The 20,596-nt window shown below is 36.9% G+C and overlaps 1 protein-coding gene across 1 annotated transcript in view; it reads right to left on the bottom strand.

The window, feature by feature from the left end:
* The window catches only part of LRRC1 (leucine rich repeat containing 1), a 91,041-nt gene that overhangs the window by 47,791 nt on the left and 22,654 nt on the right, over window positions 1–20,596 (bottom strand). Inside the window, exons 2-3 of the mRNA XM_034436714.3 lie at window positions 7,697–7,814; window positions 1,509–1,587 (exon numbers count right to left, since the gene is read on the bottom strand). Coding sequence (XP_034292605.2) covers window positions 1,509–1,587; window positions 7,697–7,814 — 197 coding nt within the window. The remainder of the gene's footprint in view (window positions 1–1,508; window positions 1,588–7,696; window positions 7,815–20,596) is intronic.

The following is a 20,596-nucleotide window of genomic DNA, read 5'->3' as shown; positions in this document are numbered from 1 at the left end:
CTGGCAGATATTCTCTCCAAACCTATATAGTAAAGCTTGGTAAAGCACTATACAGAACAAGTTATTTTTTTAAAGTAAATCACTACTCCACTGAAATACAGCAGAGCTACGGCAGTGAATCTCAACAGACTAACCCAAGTCAATAAATTAAACATTTATTGGTCTTTTGTGTGATGACAGTGGTCACTCTATGTAAGAGCTCATTTTAAAACAGGGACTCCTGCATATTAAATACCAACTTTCAGAACAAAGATGGACAACTATTTGATGACCAGGATTTGCAATTCAAGATGGCAGAGAGAAAAGTAAGCCAAATAGATGGGGCAATTATGCAAAATGTACTGAGCCACCTCAGGATTTAAAAACATTTCTATTAAAGTTCTCAGAGAAAGAACTTTGATTTAAGTGTGCTAAACCTTTTTTCAAAGGCACATAACTATTTTACTACCTAAAACATTGAAATGGGTTTTTGGTAAGTATACCCAGAAACTGACAGTGTGATCAGAAGGGGGTTCGGGGACGGTGAAAAAAACAAGGGATTGGTGGCCACAGGTTGTCTGCATTGGCTATAACATCTTATGAAACAGTGAATTGCAACTGCTTTCTTTCCACATGAGATATTATCTCCAAGGAGCCAATTTATCAGCCCTGTTCTTGGTACTTAACAGGAAGCAATTAGCTGGTTAAGATGGATAGAATAGGAAACATTTTAACTTGTCTGGGCTACACCGTTTGTCTCAATCAGAAAACTTTTAATGAGTGGGAGGCAATGAAGCACCACATTGAATCACCAGAGATACAGTGGCATCTGCCAGCCAATTTTCTTTTCTGAGTTTGCTCTCCAGGACAATTAGCAAGTATAGTCATCTCTCATATCCAATCTCAGCAGCAAATGTAGCATTTCATATGGGGTTGGGTTTTTGGTTGGGTTTTTTTTGGGGGGGGAACTGCATGGTCAAACTAATAATTAAATACTGAGGCATCTTATTATCTTTTGCTCAGAAGTATCCCCCAGAACTACCGTACAATTATATAAATGTGCTAATCAGGTATTAAATAATAGTCCTGAGACATCTATCAGCTTCCCTACAACATCTGAAGCTGCTTAAGAATTTTTCCGGATTCTATATCATTGGTGAGTTCCAACCAGCTACTGCAGATCGCAGGTATCTGTTTGTAAGTCATAGGTGTCCTCAGATGTGAGTAGTGTGAAATTTCCCCCTTTTTTTTCTTTATTGCTATGCTTATCAAAGTTGAGGTTATATTGATCCCTTAATTCATGTTTTCCTTTTGTTGTTGAGTTTAGTACCAACACAATTTTTAACATGTCTGTATACCTTTTAATTCTTCTTGGGGCAACGGCAATTTCATTTAACTATAAACACCAATTTTTCTTTAGTAGAATCAAATCTATTATTTGAAGAAGATATATAAAATTGAAAAAGACAATTTTACACTTTTAAAAAAGTTTGGAAAGGATTCACAGATCTATAAATTACAAAAATTACCTTGTAAGAGGGTTTCCACTGAAGTCTGCTACCTGTAATGATTTGCAAAACGAGATGCTTTCAGGGATTTCAGGAATATCTGTAGAAGAGAAAATCAGATATTAATTATCTGACTAATATTAATTATCCCCTACAATCAGAAAATCAAATGTTTAAGGGCCATATTCGTGGATCCAAAAAGAGTCCCTACTACAATGCTTAAGCTCAAGACCGGCATGCCCAAAATAGAAATTGTTTCAACTCCTACCCTCAAAACAATGCTATAGAGCACTGCACACCAGAACAACTAGACACAAGAACAGTTTTTTCCTGAACACCATCAGTCTGCTAAACAAATAATCCCCTCAACACTGTCAAACTAGTTACTAAGTCTGCATTACTATTAATCTTCTCATCATTCCCATCATCCATCTCCTTCCACTTATGACTGTATGAATGTAACTTTGTTGCTTGTATCCTTACAATTTATATTGATATTGTTTCCTGATTGCTTATTTGTACCCTATGACTATCATTAAGTGTTATACCTTATGATTCTTGATGAACGTATCTTTTCTTTTATGTACACTGAGAGCATATGCACCAAGTCAAATTCCTTGTGTGTCCAATCACACTTGGCCAATAAAAAATTCTATTCTATTCTATTCTAGAAGTAAGAGCATGGCAGTTAGTAATTATACTATATATTGGTTGAAGACAACTCTCTTTCCTAATAGCCTGGTTCCACTGATTCTGAAACATGATTACTTGTCACTATGGGTGTTAGCAGTGAATCAGAGATTAAGATGCTCCAAGTTTACTATAGACCTATTTCTCTCTTCTGCTTTTGACCAGGGAAAAAAAGGCAGTCCCGCAAAAAAGTTGAATGATACTAAATACCAAATTAAGGTCTTTCCTGTAAGAGTATAATGCTAATACCAAAAAGCAATCCACAAGCTACCTACAGGTACTAACTTTTCCCAGGTTGAATAAGGACTTTTTGGAAGCCAGTAATAAATAGGCTTACCTCTGGAGGGCAAATTCATCAAATGCTCACTAACACAGGAGTCCCAACCCCCAATCCGTGGACTGGCACCGGTTCACAGCATGCCAGAAACCAGTTCACACAAACAAGCTAAACCTCAACTAAGGGATGCAGGCAGCACATGAAACCATACCCCCTCCGGTCCATGGAAAAATCTCTCTCCATGGAACTGGATCCTAGTACCCAAAAGGTTGGAGGCCGCTTCACTAACAGAACAGAACCTACCCATGTGATTCTGGAGAAATAGAAAACACCTAACATTTATTGCTTCATGGCAACTGTATAGGGATCTGGACCAAAATTATATACTACCTCTGCTTTGATGTCTCTCAGGAAGGAGAGAAGAACATTATATGAACTATCTTCTTTCAGTCTCCAACCTTCCTTTCACCCACAGAGTAGCCAAATTCCGTGAGACCGCAGTGAAAGCGCAGCAACACTTAAATTGCCAGACTTTTATTAATTCTATTTCATTAATTTTATCCTTCTGGTTTTATTTTCTTTACTATGCTGTTCTTTAATTGTAATAATAAACTTGACTTAATAATGACAAATTAATCATGACTTTTACAAAATAGCATTTATAGGAAAGAGATGAAATAGGCTTGATAAATGGAAGTCAAGCTTTAACCAAAAAAAAGCATACTATTGTCTTTAGGATTTGGCAGTATAGGGTTGTCCACCTCAGGAGTCATTAAGCAGTCGCAACTGGTCATTAAGTGAACCAATGGTTTGCTATGGGTATAGTTTTGCCAAACACCAAAAGTGCCAATTTTTGCAAAACCTCTGTAAAACATGGTCACATGACTGTGGGACACTGCAAACAGCTGTAAATGTGGCTGTGTAGCTGAGTGCCCAAGCTTTGGTCATGTGAGCATGGAAGGGGTCCAATTGTCAGAATTTTGAATCTGGGTCGTATGGATCGAAGTTATGATCTGGGTTAATCATAATCATAACTTCAAACATTTACCAGTTGTAAGTCAAAGACTAGCTGTATCAGGTTTAATATATGAGTATTACGAATTCCATACGTCAATCATAGAGGAACATAGCTAGCTTATTTGTATGACATTAGTCATAGGCCTGATTCACATATCACATTAAGCTGAGGTTGCTTTAATCATGATTTATTGAATGAACTGAGTTGGTTTAGGTAGTGTCTTAAATCATGAGTGGCTTGTTACATATGGTATGGATCTAGCCATAGTGAGCACATACAAGTGGTATTAAGAAAAAAATCAGCTTTTACATGGGTGTCAAACTCACATCGTCCCAGCAGTGTTGCATAATGTATCGGGACTTTTTTCCCCTTCGCTACACTGGGCATGGGCAGCGTGTGATGCATCCGGCCCGTGAGCCACAAGTTTGACAGCCCTGGTCTAAAGTATTCCAAGAATTTCATATGTTTGACAGTCTTTTGACAACCTTATAATAACGTATCCTATTACCAACACTGGAGCAAAGAAATCAGGGTCTATGTTGTGACCACAAAGAAAGAAATCCCCCACAACATAGTTTCATTTATATCATTTGCATCCTGATTACTTATTTTTATATTTAAAAAATAACAATTATATAAGCCAACTTCGGGTTTTCTGATTTGGTGGTCATATAAATCTAATAAAGAAATAAAATAAATGAATTTAAAATTCTTCATCTGTATTTAGAATTTTCACTCCCAGAGAACACAGATTCTGAACACTGTCAACTTGTCCTAACAAGAATTTTTAACACCTTATTCTCAATTAACAACTATAATTTTAAGGAAAATAAATGTATCAGGATTGAATTTTTGGCAAACTCTTCCAAAAGCCAATAGTTGGGGATGGTAGCGGTACTAAGTAGAGTAATAGGGGAAATGTCCTCTTTAATATGGATCAAATAGTCTGATGTGCAACCTGTTTATAAAATTCTGTTCTACAGCTAACCAGGTCAAAGAACATTTATTTAATGGTGCTAGTTAATCGATCTCTTGAATGTGCAGGACCCTTTCTGTCCTACACACCACAGAATGCTCTTATTTATACATGTGACCGACCAGATGCTTTGGCAGTGGATACCCTGGCACTGCTAAACCGTAAGGCTATAAAGCATAAGCTCTATGACGCAGGATGGTGTAAACAGGCACTCCATCAACTGAAAGTTAGCATGGCTAACGGGAAAAATGCCATGCAAGCAGGATTATAAATACGAGGACACACATTTCTCTCCATACACTTAATGCTAAAAGAATCACAGCTAAAATGTGAACTGCAATCAGAGCTGAAAACCTACTATAGTGCAGCATGGGAGTCAAATAAGACAGTCAGCCTGACATTACTACCTCATGCTGCCTCACAAAAATCCCACAAAATTGAATATGGCATGTGAAACCCCCGTTATCTGAACCAAAGTAGGGAAGAACATGGTTGGAACAATTCCACTGTGTTTTATCCAACATGCTTTCTTGACTTCCTGTGAAGTTTCTGTAAGCAAAACCTAAACCATACCGTACCCAGGTGGAAATTCCATTTTTTTCCCCTCTCGCATAGATTTAACCCCGGCATAAATTTATACTTAAGGCTTTAGATAACTTGTAAAGTAAAATTGCATGATGGCTCACCAGGAGTGTTGCAATTCTTTATCATCCTAACCAATGAAAGCAGAGAATGGGAACAGGAAAAAGAAGGGAAGAAAAATTCCCTTTGCTATTATCAGCAGAGATAGTGTTCTATCTCTAGATGGTACAAGCTTGTAGAATTATTAGTAATTACTAATATCCGCTATTAAAAAGTGCTGTTTCATGGTATTCTGCACAAAACATTTAGTTAATGCTTTGATTGTTTTCAAAATGAGTGTGCCTGTATGTATATATAGTTAGATCTGTATCTTCACATACATATTCTCTTTGATATTAAGATATATTCCACACCCTTAATTATGCTACCTGAAATACCTGTAAATGAAGAAGTAGTTTTAATTAAATACAAATAACTTGGAAGTAAAGAAAGTTCCTAAGAAATATCATATACTTTGATATTTCCAACATTTACACTGAAAAATAAAACTATGAAGCTTGATTGCATTTTAGCAATCAAGAAACTTAGGTAATTCTAAGTACTAAGACAGCAAGCAACACACAAAGAAGTTCATAATGAAATAGCTGATAAGTGAAATATTACACTGTAGCCACAATTTAAAAATGCCTAAAATAGGAAAAGCTTACAGCAGAAAAAACAAGAATAACAATTATAGCAAATGCTCAACACAAAGCACATTACTCAGCAATGTTTAAAATGTCCTCCTTTAGCCTCTTCAGTAAAATATCTACAATACTTTTTTTTTTAAAAAATGGCAGTGGGATCACCCAATTGGATCGTTTCATTATAACTAGAATACACATATCACTATATCCACAACGGCTAGCAAAACCTACTTCCAGCTCTTATAAAACCAGAATTTTGGTCAGGTAGTTTCCAAATTTAGACCCTTGAAAAGAAAAGGACCTAAAGAAAGTGTCAGATCAGTTATAAAGATCAAGGCTAATTATTTTATTGATCAGGAAAGGATATGCAATAGCTATCCTTACATAATGGGTATAGGAAGGATTGTTCATGTTAGGCCAAAGGAAGACAACTTCTTTTAAAATAAACATTTTTTTCTCACGGTTCTAATTGTTGCCTGCTACTCTTTGGGCAGGGCTGAACTGAGCAAACGATGGAAAACTAATTCTTAAGAGTCTTCTTCCTTTAATTGCATCGTCTCTTCTATCTTCCCTATGCAGCAGACTGCAGGGAAAGAGCTAATGTTTATCAAGTTACTGAATGATCGAAGGTTTTTTTTCTTCAAATTAAGCCAAGAAAGACAGTTAGATGTAGCGGCTGAAGTCCTGGAATAGGACTTGAAAGAACACAAGTTTATGTCTGTCTTCTGCCAGGGAAATTCTCTGGGTGACTTTAAGCCAGCCAATTACACTCAAGCTCATCTGCCCTATGAAGTTGCTACTATGGGGATCAAATAAAGAGATAATTCTGCATGAGAGCAGAATCCCATGAGCTCCTGGACAAAAGGTGGGAAAGAAATCTAATAAACAAATGACAATAAGAGGCACATGTGGTCTAGGACCACAGTTTGTATGCCCAAGTGATAAATAAATACTTCTGAACTCAAAGTGCAAAGGAGAACATTGAAGCAAAATAAAAACAGGCATGTAAAATTTGGTGGGTACATGTCAGGACAAAAGAGCAAAGATGCTGGGTCACAGTAAAGAATTTTAAAAGCAGTTTCTTCCTTTCAGAGATTTCCAAGAGGTAGGCCTTCATTTATAACTTTTATGCTTGTGACAACAAGGTTGTGGAGGGCACCAATATCAAATGAAATGCTAATCGTTAGCTTGTAGATTGCAATTGTTATTTAAAAAAACAGGAGAAGGTTACTAGCTTCCATTGTTGCTTTAAATTATCATGTTCTAATCTTACACCCTCTAAATATACGAGATATCAGCCTTTAATGTGGAAGTACTATATGAAGGGGAAATCTGGTTTAAATAAGCTTTCCCCCTTTCTTATACAATAATATGCAAAATAATGCAAAATCTAGACAATGACTGAGTTTATGCATCATACTTGGCAGTGTTTACTAAATAATTCACAGGTGGCTGAGTTGTAACAAGACACTATTCCCCCCTCTCCCCCCCCCAAAAAAAAACCACAACGGCCTTGTTAATACCATACACCAAGGAAAAACAAAAAAAAATCCCATTATGCAAAGTGTGAATCCAGGCATTTGATGAAAGCACTGCATAAAGCTTGTCCAGTCCTGCAAAGTAACTGCTGTTGCTCAAATAACGTGGATATGTTGCAAACTCTGCATGCCACAGTTAGGCCAGCATAAAAAAGGCAATCATAATGCAGAGCTTGGGCCAGTCTTAAGATCTATTCAAACAAAGGAAGGATGGACAGAACCAATTTCATGCCAAGCTAACATGGGAACTTATTACGTTAGGCAGGCCCTTCATTTGCTTTTCATTTGGACATTAATAGTTTGTTTTTCCATGTCAGTCATGAAGAGTAAGAAGAGATACATAATTGCCAACTAATTCTATAGTGCAATAATTAAGGCTGACTCATTTTCAACCGTGCTGTAAAAAAAGCCCTAATAGAGATTTACACATATTCATGCTTACCATTTCGAGACAAATCAAGTTCTACCAGCTGCATGAAGTTTGCTATCTCTGGCGGAAGTCGCTGGATTTCATTATCGCTAAGCCCAAGTTTTCGTAATTTTATAAGTTGAAAAAAAGGCTGAAAAAGAGAACAATTTTCCATTCAATACATGCAAAAAAAAAATAATAGGTAATTTTGGTGCTTTGTACAAAGAAGGAGGTTTTAATAAGGATGGAGAAGAGTGTCCAACACTGATGAACATTTAGCATTATCCTGTTATTTGAGTTTGTCATAATCAGCCCATGTTTCAGCATGAGAGGAAACAAATCAATTCCAAGATCAATGTGAGACAACATTATAGATTTTACTTTGGTATCATTATCCCATGACCTTTTGTATAGTCGCATATATCATTGAAATCTGATGGACCCCAGGGAATTTTTAAAAAATTTTGCCAGGGGACCTAGCTAACGTGTGCGTTCATATCATCGTTTATTTTCATCTTTCTGTATGCATATGTTCTCACAGATGAGCTTCAGGATAATTAAAGTCCACCTCCATAAAGCAATGGATTTCCTACAGTATATGTTTAAAACGGAAGGTAATGTTCATAGTTCTTCCATAATGAATATATGGCATTGTAAAAGTACTCAGCAAAGTGAAAAAACAAAACTAAAGAGAAGTTAGTTAAATAGCAGTCTAAACAGGGATAAACGTGTACTCTGCTTCACTACCCATACCTGTCAAGATACCATTTATACATCTATCTCCCTATCATCTTGTTCTGTTCGATCTGATAAGTCAGCAGTCTTTGGTCCAGGGGTGAAATGCTCCCAGTTCGGACCGGATCACCTGATCCAGTAGCAATGGTGATGGGTGGTTCAGAGAACCGGTAGCAAAAATCCCTGCCCCCTATCATGCCCAGCTGAGCCGCGCAATCATCAAGAGGCTTTTTTTTTTATTTTTAAAAGCATTTTTCTACAACCTCTTCAGCTGAAGAGGTTGTAGAAATAATGTTTTTAAAGGAAAAAAAGCCTCTGATGATCAGGCAACACAGCTGGGATTGTCAAAGGCTTTTAAAAGAAAAAAAAGCCTCTGATGATCAGGCAACTCAGCTGGGATCGTCAGAGGCTTTTAAAAGCATTTTTTACAACCTCTTCGGCCAAAGAGGTTGTAGAAAAAATGCTTTTAAAAGTAAAAAAAAAAAAAGTTGGCCATGCCCACCCAGTCACATTACCCACCACCACCACCAAGCCACGCCCACAGAACCAGTAGTAACAAATTTTACATTTCACCACTGCTTTGGTCCCATCATTAAAACAGGGTCATCATCTAATGGGATCCAAGAAGAATGCCTCCTCTGTCGCTATTCCTCACCTTTGGAACGGCATTCCCCATAATACTCACATGTCTGCCACTCTTGCCTTAATTTAAAAAGTCTTTAAAATTTGGCCTTTCACCCACAACCTACTGGAGTTCTTGAAGGGCTCTGATCCTATGGGAGACCATTTGCATTCTCCGTTATCACCTGATGGCTTTATCTCTTTTTATACTAATACTTTATACTGCCCAGAATATATTTTTTTAATTGGGCCTCTTTACAACTCAATAAATACATTAAATAAAGTAAATGGCACTTACACTATCTCAAGTTGCCAAAAAAAAAAAAAATTGGCAAATTGATCTAGAAGTAGATGTCATATTGCCTGCCTTTCTTAAAGCCTTCCCACAGTCAATTCAGTATGTCTGTGTTGCTTACACAATTTTATGACATTCATATTTAGACTATCATTGAGATAAGGTATTTTATCTGTGCATTGTGTGAGCGCACACATGCACAATAAAATCTAACAAAGATACAGATCACACAGTTGATCTCTGGATTTTATTCAAGTGATTCAGGTCTACTTTCACCACCTATTGCTTGAAATTATATGGTACATTGTTCAAGTATTACAGCCCACACAGGGAGCACCATGTAGCTTTAATAATACAAGCGTGAGCTCATCTACCCACAATGAATAGGGTACTCATCACACAGAGTGCAAGAATCACAGAACCAGACGGTAGACCTTTATTTGTCATTTTTCTCATGCATCATTTGTCTTAAAGAATTTCCTGTACAGGGTGCTAATAGGGACCAGTTGAGTTCTCTGTTAACGAAAAACAAACCACACTAACCTAAAGAGCACTTTTAGACAGAAGCATTATATCTGTTAATATTAGTATTTCTACAACATTATGACTCTCATAGCCTGATTTTAGGAGTACCCAATGGCATGAAGAAAAGCATTAGTGCACAACCAACAATCTGCAAACTTAAAGCTCATCAAGAGTTTACAGCTAAAATTATAGTACCTGCCAACAGCAAATCCCATGTTGCCTCTGCATAAAAGACATATTCTTGTCTCTCTATGAATGTGTCTCTTAGAGAGATAGAGAAAGATAACATAATGTGGGAAGGGTCGCCAAATTTTATTTCAAATAAGCTGAGACATAAAGGGAAAAAAATAGTAAAGATAAAAAGATAGAAAAAAGAATATAATAAAAAAGAAAATATGTAAAGAAGTGACTTCCCCCTTCATCACACGTATAATCAATTTTAGTCACTTATCACCTTTTCTTAAAATGCAATAAATGATATCTTCTTCCCATATCCTATGTCTTATCTATAAACAAACCATTGTCATTTCAGTCCTGATGTCAGCAAAAGTCCATTAAGGGTTACCAGTGATAACACTATGTATATTTTACCTCTGATCAAATAAAGCAACTTTATATTTCTTCCTTCTACTTCTTCTTTTTCAGTTCCTTCAAATAATGTTTGAAAAACCTCCCAACTTTGATTTGGAGCCACCCAGAGTTCGTTATAAGATGGGTATCTATATAAATGTTTTCCAGATCACTCTCTTGGTTTATTATTTGTATATCCTTTTAATTATTAAGACTTTTGTAGATCACTCTTGTGGCCTGTCATTTTTCCATTATTATAATCTTTAGTTCTTTCTAGTATCCAATTCTTAAGTCTTATCTTATTATGTTTGCTTAAAAAAGGAATTCAAAATAAAATAATTTTTGCATTCTTGCAATTAATTCCAAAATCTTATTTCAAATTTATTTCAACCCTTCGTCCATTTGTAACTTTCTAAAATCAAAGTTTTAATCAACACAGACCATTTAAAATTGTCCGCAAAATTTTAAAAAGATATTCTCAAGTCTTATAACAGTATCATTATTGCATCTACCAGTTATCTGTTAATCATGGAATTTTCTCCCCATTTGCTAAAAGAGACATTTCAGGATCTTCATACCATTCAAACTTTAGTAAATACAATGCATTGCCAAACTCTGAACCCAAAGATATTGTTTTAAATAATATCTCAACCTTTAATTTTAGAGAGTTAAAAAATCAGTATGAAACAGTGCTGTAATTATTAATAAAAAGGACAATAATTATAAAAGAAAAAAACAGCTCGACAGTTGAATCATCTATCAGTCTACAAGGGAAGGATGGAAACACTTGAACTACCAATTATATATTCTTACAGTACAAACAAAACTTAATTCTAGTACTAACCAAAGGAACAAGTCACTACTAATCTTAATAAGACAAGAAAAACATCCTGCCAATCATTTGCTATCTGTATTCTCAAGTATGAGATCCAACATCAGATTATGGCTTCATATAAGCAAGCAAACTAGAGCCTTGGTTCAAATGTGCTTTTTCCCTCCTTAAATGTGCTAAATCCTTGCCTCTAACCTGATTTGCGGCAAAATATGATTTCAATCTTGGATTGCAGGTTAAATTGATGTAATTATCAGAAACAGAAACTAGATAACTGGCATCCATGAAAGAAAATAAAGTATACAATATGTGGCTTAATGCTACCTGTTTCATAGCTTGATACTAGAAATTTTCTAGATTTGCCTAGTAGTAAGTAAAAGTCTTTGTGAATTATAATTTTATTGTTGCAGCTGGCATTGTTAGTCAAGAAAGGAAAACAATGTGCATTTATTTTCAAATGTGCCTAAATGTAATGCAATATCCTAAAATCATCAGCCCTACTAGCTCCGCAATTTCCTTATGCAGAATTTTAGGGATGCTTCAACACCACCACAGTTTCCACAGTTTCAGTCCTTCAAGGGGGCTCAGCTAACCTGTGATTGTCTTTGCTGCTGATCCTTTAATTGCTGATGGCATTATGAGCTGATCAGTGTTCCCTCTAGCTGAGAAATCAAGGAATCAAGGAACTACTGTGCCACCAGAACTCTTATTCTATTCAATTTCTTCCCAGCAATAAAACAGGCATAGCAAAATAGGCATTTTTAAAAGTCGAGGATTAATTTAATTTTTCACTTATCAGAAATTAAACAAGCCATGCCCCATTGGATTATCTTTTCAAATGATTTTATCTGAACAGAGAAACACAATGACGGGGGGGGAGAGGGGGCGCAAAAAAGCAGTGGGAGCAGGAGTGACCTCTGACCTTCCTACTGGCTTCACACTGAGTTTCCTTGTGGGAAACTGGCAAGGAGTATCAGAAAACTCCCTCACTCCCTCGAATTCCTGCCAGCTTCCCCATTCACTGCTGGGAAGGCATTAGGAAGTTGCAAGTGCAAGGCCAGCAGGCAGGTAACTGGCTACTGTCAGGTGGGAGAGTGAATGAAGGGGGTGCTTGATGGTGCAGGCCATGAATGGTATGTGCAAATATGTGAGAGATGCTGCATGGGTTAGGAAAGTATGCATCAGGGATGCTGTGCAGGTCAGGGAGGGCCTTATTACTCTATTTTCAATTCTATGTAACTGAATGAAAGTTTTGTAATATGTTAGAAATTCATTAATGCAAACATATATTTATTCTTATTACACAATAGAGAAGTCTTCCTCTTGATAGTTCTTTAAAGTAGGGGGGGAAAGTCCTAATTCTTAGAAATATTTCCTATGTTTTTTGTCTCTTGGCTCAAAGCTCAAACTATTTTTGTTTCTTTAATCTCAAGTGGTTGAAACCACAAAATACAGACCAGTCACAGCAGTATTCTCAGCGTGCCAGTCTGAAGACTGATCAGCACAACTCCCTAAAATTGAAGGTCTTGGAAGATGGAAATTTCTTGTCTTGGGCTGATCCTGTTTCTGATCTGTAAACCCAGACAACTGAATTATTTAAGAAATTATGGTTAGCTGTGTGAGCCAGGTTAAAGGAAGCATGATTAGCTTCTTGACAGAATAGTTACGAAATGAGATTTTTGTAGATATAATTGTGGAAAAACTGTAATTTAAGACTTTACATTAACCATTGCACAAAACTCTGCTCATTGTCCAAATGCTTAGGCACTAACACTGCATAATAACACTGAATTGCATATTACAATTCAGATATAAATACATGCTCAAAGAAAAAACTTGGCAAGAATTAAGCCAAAAAGGCAATTCCCAGCTACAAAATCAGATTAAGCCTCCATCAAGTAAAGCTCAGATCCTGGTGACTTCATAGTTATAGCCCTCCAGTTTGTTTAACAAAAATGCAAAAGTAGTTTCCTAACTTTTAAACTTTCCATCCTAGTAATTCCCAGTTACATCTTCCATACAAGTACAAGTCAGATCTATTTTTGCTTTCCAAAATTAATTGTGTCTAGATATTCTAGCCCAATCTCAAAAATAATATCTAAATAAAGAAAACAATACTGTTATTCAAGGAGTAAAAAGAAGAAAACAATGAAATAGGAATTTCTCAGAGATGTTTAAAGGGAAAGAAGGAAGGGAGGAAGGGAGGAAGGAAGGAAGGAAGGAAGGAAGGAAGGAAGGAAGGAAGGAAGGAAGGAAGGAATTCCAAATATTCCTATCTTGAAAACAGAATCAACAAAAGTCAGCTAGATGCTAGAACCTAAACACCTTTGCACCAGCAATAAGATTAGGACAACTATTAATATAAGGCTGAACAATAGCTTAATTGATTTATATGATTTAAAAGGCCTTCCATTAAAAGTCTTCCAGTGACTCTGGGCAGTGGATGCAGTCAAAACCATCACCACCGTGTAACTATGATGCTCAAGGTTGAAACAATAAACTCCCAAACTGCATTCCCAGGAGAGCTACCCTAACTTTCTTGCCCAAATGCCTAGGGCAGGGGCCTCCAATCTTGGCAACTTTAAGACTTGTGGACTTCAACTCCCACAATTCCTCAGCCAGCTTTGCTAACAGAATCAGGTCCATCTAGATTTCAGGAGGGATGCTGTTGCACAGGGCAAGTGCTGCAACAAAAAAGGCACAATTCATGGGTTCTTCAGGATGGCCCTGTTTGATGGAAAGGGCCTGAAATACGCCTCCCTGCTAAGTCTGGTGGGATGAGCAGAAACAATGAGAGATCAGCAGCCCCTTCAATCATTCTTGGATGCCTTTAAGGGATCCAGTGAAGGGAGCCAGTGAAGTTTGCAAAGCATCAATTACCCTGGTGCTGCACTTTTGGACCAAGGCTTCCCAATCCAGAAACAGGCAGACATAGTGCACAGGACAAACCTATTCAACTGCCACAGCTGCCACCTGCTCTTCGAGTGAGTTCAGGAGGACCTCAAAATTGCACACCAACTCTCACCCAAATGCAGGAAAAAGCTAAAGCAGTTTGACATTTTAGCCATTCTAAAACCATCTACTGCAATATTAGGCAGGGAATGCACTTGTTTCAGTACTTATGAAATTTTTCCATATCTTTTTCAGGGATCTATTCTTTTGTGTTACAAAACTAAAAGTACAGGTAGTCCTCGACTTACAACAGTTCACTTAGTGACTGTTTGAAGTTACAACGGCACTGAAAAAGTGACTTGTGACCATTTTTCACACTTATGACTATTGTAGTATCCCCATGGTCATGTGATCAAAATTCAGCCGCTTGGGAACTAACTCACATTTATGAACATTGCAGTGTCCCAGGGTCATGTGATCACATTTTGTGACCAGGAAAACCAGATTCACTTAACAGCCATGTCACTAATTTAACAACCGGTGATTCAGTTAACAACTGTGGCAAGAAAGGTCGTAAAATGGGACAAAATTTACTTAACAAATGTTTCATTTAACAACAAAAATTTTGGGCTCAATTGTGGTTGTAAATTGAGGACTACCTGTACAGTATTGTTGTGGTCCGCCAGCAGCCTGCGGAGCTGGCAGCGGAGTCGGACAGTGAGGAGGCTGGGGAGGAACATGGGTCATTCCTGGAGTCTGGGGAAGGCCCGGACAAGGGCTCTGCATCGGAGGCAGAGATGGGGCCAGGGCCATCTGGGAGTGATGTGCGGACTCCAGAGCCTCCAGAGTCAGACAGCAGAGAGGCAGAGGAACAGGAGAAGCCTGTTCCTAGTGCGCGCATGCGCAGAGCTGCCAGAAGGCACGAATAGTTAAAACAAAGGGCCTGGAGATGATTAGCCCCTCCCATAAGGCCTAAAAGAGGAGCAAAGGCAGGTGGGCACTTTGCAGGAAAGCAACATTGTTAATTCTGTTCCCAGTCGGCATCTCTGTTTGATTCTGGAATCCGTGTGGCTTTGCCAAGTAGGTCTTTGGCAGAATGTCAAGAGAGATAAAGGTTGGTGATTATCCCGAAAGACTTCTCCCAAAGGACTTTTTGCAACTAATTGGGACTCAGCTGTGAATGAACGTAATTCACAGCTGTTGCAATAAAAGAGGTTTTTGGGACTACTCGTGTGTTTTAATAACTCAGGAAGCCTTGGTCATAACAAGTATACTGATTTCAAGCATTAACTTTTTCATTGCAAGGAAAAGTATTGTCCATACTTTTTAGTATAATATAGTTTTCTTTAAAATGAATATCTGCAGCATAAACAGAAATCTTCTTTTTCACTATTTTCTGTTTAGGGATGGGAAAAGTTGGGAAATGTATGAAAAGCCTCCTTTCACTGGAGCTAAGAAAGAAAAAGTTCAATAATGTTCTTTTCCTGAGGATGAGGATATGTTCCCATTACCAAGAAATTGAGAGCAGAAAAACAGAGATTCTAACATGAAAGCTCAGGAATAGCAGAAGAGGTAAAAATGGTATTTCTATCACTAGAGCTGAGTGCAGAAAATACCTTTTCTTGGCCCAGATCCCATGTATTTCCTGTAGAAACAAATTACTGAGGTACTTGGTGCTCTCTGAGCTTGGTTGTTTTCTGGCAGACGTTTCATTACCCAACTAGGTAATATCATCAGTGGAGCTTACACTCTTAGGACCCTGCAGTTCAACCCTGAGCCATAAATGTTCTTTTCTATGGTCTAAACTACTGGGCTACTCACCCTGATGCTTTTGGAAGTGGTGCTATAAATTGGATATTTCCAAAATTACTCCAGCATATAAATTTTTTGGAATTTATCACAACAACAAAAAAAATCCACTATGAGATAGAAGGAGCTCTCTCAAATAATCTTTAACATTCACAAAATTTGATGCTAACAGTTGTCTTATTGTGGAGATTCTTTTACACACACACACACACAAAATGTGTATTTTTTATTTATTAATTAATCAAATTTATACGACCACCATCTCACAGAAGGTGACCCTGAGCAGCATTCAATAAATCTATATCTATATGATTCTGATCTTAAATATCTGGAACTTCTCTTAGGGATATTTGCCTCCCCTGCTTCCAAATCACATGCACAGCTCTATCAAGAAGTAGATATTCTTGTCCAAACCCAAAGAATTCCCTGTTTCTTCCCTAGAACTGGTTATTCTCCAAGGGTTCTGTACTGCTACATTGGAATATTTTGTCTGATCCAGAATAGTATTTTATTTGGCTTCAGCAGGCTATGAATGATCCATTTCACGCTTCCTTACAGCTCTATGGAGCATGTAGTCAACTTTTTGAGCTATCAGTTGGGACTTGTAAAATGTCATTTGTTCAGTCATCCAAATAGATTTTGAGATGTAAACTACTGTTAAAAAGGGATTTGAGCGAGGACTTCCTGTTTGCTGCTGGCCGCCGCCAGACGTTCCTTTGGGATCGTCAGCTTCCACTGCCTGTCAGAGCCGCCTTCACAACGGAACGGCGGCTCGAAAAAACTCCGTTCCCATGAGGAAACGGAGATAGAGCCGGCAGGGGTGGGTAGAACTCTCTGCAGAGTCCCAAAAGTTTTTCTTTTACTTTTGGGATGGAGCGGATGAGATGCCCCATATCCCCAGCCGCTGCTCCGGGCTTTGGGAGACCTCTGCTAATGCAGAGCCAGGCGTCAAAAGCAAGCCTGCGAATTTGACAGATTACTCAAAGAAAATGTGAGCTGGACCTGTTATACTGAAGTGCAAGTATTTTACTTATCTTTTAAAAATTACTTAGGAGAATAGAGGAAGAGAAAGAGGAAAAAAGTTTCTTTTTAAAATGGCGTCTGCCGCGGCTGGAGAAGAGTTTGAGAGGGAAAGTTCTTCCGTTTTTTATTATTACAATGTAGCGGAATAAATACCACTGGCTACATTTGTAGACAAAACTCCGCTCCTGTTTTTGTTTTTCTCTTTTTCCCCTGGAGGATTGTTGCTGGCTGGAAGTCTTTTGTCTTGTTTTTTTTTTTTTTTTCTTCTAACAAAGCCTGCTTAGGCGGAAACATGGCACTGAGGCTTGTGAAGTCAGACAAGCAAATAGGTGGGGGGGATTCCCCCACTAAGAATTTAAAGGAACAAGTTTTAACTCTTCAGTCCCAGAAACCTGATTTTAATATAATAGAATTTCTCTTAGAGGAGATTGAAAGAAGGGATGAGATTGTGAATCAGCAACTTGAAAAATTTAAGCAGGAAACTAAGGAATTGGTGAAATCCAAGTTTGACTTTTTGCAGCAAAAAATTTTAAAAGTGTCAGAATTCATGATTCGGTTGGATACAAATACTAATTTACTAGAGTCAAAAATGGATGAAATTCAAGATAAATTGGACAATAGAATTCAAAAAATTGAAAATGATTTGTTAAATATTCAGGATTATAGTTCAGAAGAAAAATTTAAAATGGATGCTGACCAAAAGTCTGGTAATGTAGAAAATCTGCAACAGAGGATTGAAAAAGAGGTTCTAAAGATACAATATAATTTCACAGAATATGCAATAAGACTTAGAGGTTTGCAGGAAAATAACAGAGATGACTTAAGGAAAATATCTTCTGAATTTCTAGCTGGGATTTTAAAGATTCAACCTGAGGAAGTGTTTTGTAGGATTGACAGAGCTTATCGAATAAACTCCTGGACTGCCAAGCAAAGGCAATTGCCTAGAGATGTGGTAATCTATTTTTCAGATAAAGAAATTAGGAATAAAATTGTGCAAAATTCCTTCAATTCTAATTTGCAATTGTATGGAAGAAAGATTTGGATTTACAAGGAACTCCCACCTAAGATATTAATGGAAAGGAAGAAATTTGGCTTTCTGGTGTCTGAGTTAAAAAGGAGAAATATTCAATTCCGGTGGGACGTCCCAGTTGGTATTATATTGAGATATCAAGGAGAAAGATACCAGTTAAATACTGTTGAAAGAGCGGAAGAATTTTATCAAAATAGGTTGAAAATGAATTTAACGTCTTCAGATATAATACAGGATAAGCAGAAGGAGCTGGAACTAAAGACAGAGACTGTACCAGATAAATTGCCTTTGGATTTATCGGATACCCCAGCTGGATTATCTACAAATTTGAGAGAAGTGCCATCTGATTTTAATGTGATGACTTATCAAGGCAAGGACAAGCATGGAAACCAATTAGAGGATATACAAGGGATAAAAAAGAAACGCGAGACACAAAAAATTAGGATGGAAGTCAAACCCACAAAAAGAAAACAAAAAAAGAAATAGGTTGTACAAAAATAGAAATTTCTAACCCAAGCAACAGTGAAGCCAGTGATTTTAAAATATGAATGATTATGTGAAAACATAGAGGAGGCGACATATTGGTCAATATCATCCTGAGGATAGTGGCAGATCTCTGCATTGCCGTAATTTTGGGACATGGAAAGAGCCTCAAATTGATGGTTTTGAATTATCTACTTTGAAACTTCTTTTTGTGTTGATAAATATATTATAATTATCTTGAATTATAAGGCAAGAGAATCACATTGGGACATGCAGAAGATCGGGTTGTTACCCAATACGATGATGGAAATTAATAATCCTGATGAAACCCACAATTATTATTATATGGAATATAATTATAATGTCACTCGGGTGGTTGTTTTTACTTTTATATATATAAGAAGATGTTTACTACTGATGGGGGCAGATATGATTGGAGATCTTGAATAAACTGTTGCATCAGCAAGCTATGTTACCCTATTATGGATGTTGGTTTTAACAATCCAGTGGAAAGACTTCAAGAAGATATTATATGGACTATAAATTTAAAGTTATTGTCTTTTCTTTTTTTATTTAGATATAATGGAATATATATATATATATATTTTTAAGTAGTGTGGGCAGTGAATTAAAGATATCAAGAATTGTTGTGTATGGTAAATTTGTAAGACAGTGGGTGAATAAGCTAGCTACAGACTGATTAGTTTAAGAAAAGGGATTTTTAAGTGATACATTTAGGGGAGTGGAGGAAATGGATAGAGTGGAATAAATGTTAAATTAGATTTTATGGGGAGCCCGCTTTGAAATGTTATTAAAGTAGGACTTATCGTATAGTTTTAAAGTGGAAGGTGGTTTTGAATTGTTGCAATAATGTATAGATATAAAACACTATTATGCTAAATTAGAAGTTATTTTATAATAGTTATAGTATAATGTGTTTGTTTTTTTTTGTTTTTTTTTCTCTTCTTCTTTTCTGAAATGTATGGATAAAGGGGGATTTATAATACTTTTAGTAAGTAAAGGTCAGTATTTTGAGGAGGGAGTAAGTAATCTGTTATGAATTAGGGTTTTTTTTGTTACGAAGAAGTCACAGGGGGGGAAGGGTGGGGAGGGGGGGTTAGGGAGGGGGGGAGGGGGGGGAAAAAGGGGGAAAAATTTGTATTTGAAAACCTTTTCAATAAAAAAAAAAAAAAAGGGATTTGAGCCACTTAGAGAAATACATAATATGAACATTTTACTGGTAGGTTATTTGATCAAAATAACCGCATTTCTGAAGCAGAAATGATGATACTATGTACTGTATCAGATACGAACATAAATGAGGTATTTCTCCTATGTGAGAGTATGGAACATGTTTTAAAATGCTGGCTGTATCCGCAGCTTTTATAAAAGACCCTGTTGTAAATAAACTAATCGGGAATCTCGTTCAAATTAATCACTTCTTTTTTTAAAAAACATCGATTAAATTAAGTGATTATTGCAAAACACTGCAGCCTTACTGTCAATTTATTAGGACTTGAATTAAACTGTCTTAACTATATAGTTTATACACAAAACTAAAACTCAGTGGGTGGAATCTAGTATAAACCAAAATCTGCTCCAGAAGGTCTGTCAATTTTACAGAATAATTTATCGGTATATAGAGAGCAGGAAGGAAACAGAGCCATCAATTACCTAACAGAACAGTGGTGGGTTGCTCCCAGTTTGCAACAGTTCGCAAGAACCGGTAGTAAAAAATTTTAGTAGTTTGGAGAACTGGTAATAAGATTGGCTGGCCATGCCCCCAAACTGGCCCCCGGCCCAGTCGCTGCTTGCTTACTCCGCCCACCTCATCAGAGGCTTTTTTTAAAAACTTTTAAAAGCATTTTTTCTATGGCTGAAAAAATGCTTTTAAAAGTTAAAAAAAAAGCCTCTGATGATCGCGCAGCTCAGCTGGGATCGCCAGAGGCTTTTAAAAGGATTTTTTTTCCTACAAGAGGTTGTAGGGGAAAAAATCCCTTTAAAAGCCTCTGGCGATCCCAGCAGATTTGCCTAAAAGCAAATTATCGTCTAAAAGCATTTTTTTTTCTACAACCTCTTAAGGTTGTAGAAAAAATGCTTTTAAAAGTAAAAGTAAAA

Source organism: Pantherophis guttatus, chromosome 1 (genome assembly GCF_059756535.1).
Source record: "Pantherophis guttatus breed Tessera chromosome 1, ASM5975653v1, whole genome shotgun sequence".
In the NCBI taxonomy this organism is placed as follows: Eukaryota; Metazoa; Chordata; class Lepidosauria; order Squamata; family Colubridae; genus Pantherophis; species Pantherophis guttatus.
The sequence above is the reverse complement of the archived record's forward strand: the minus strand, read 5'-3'. Positions and strand labels throughout refer to the sequence as shown.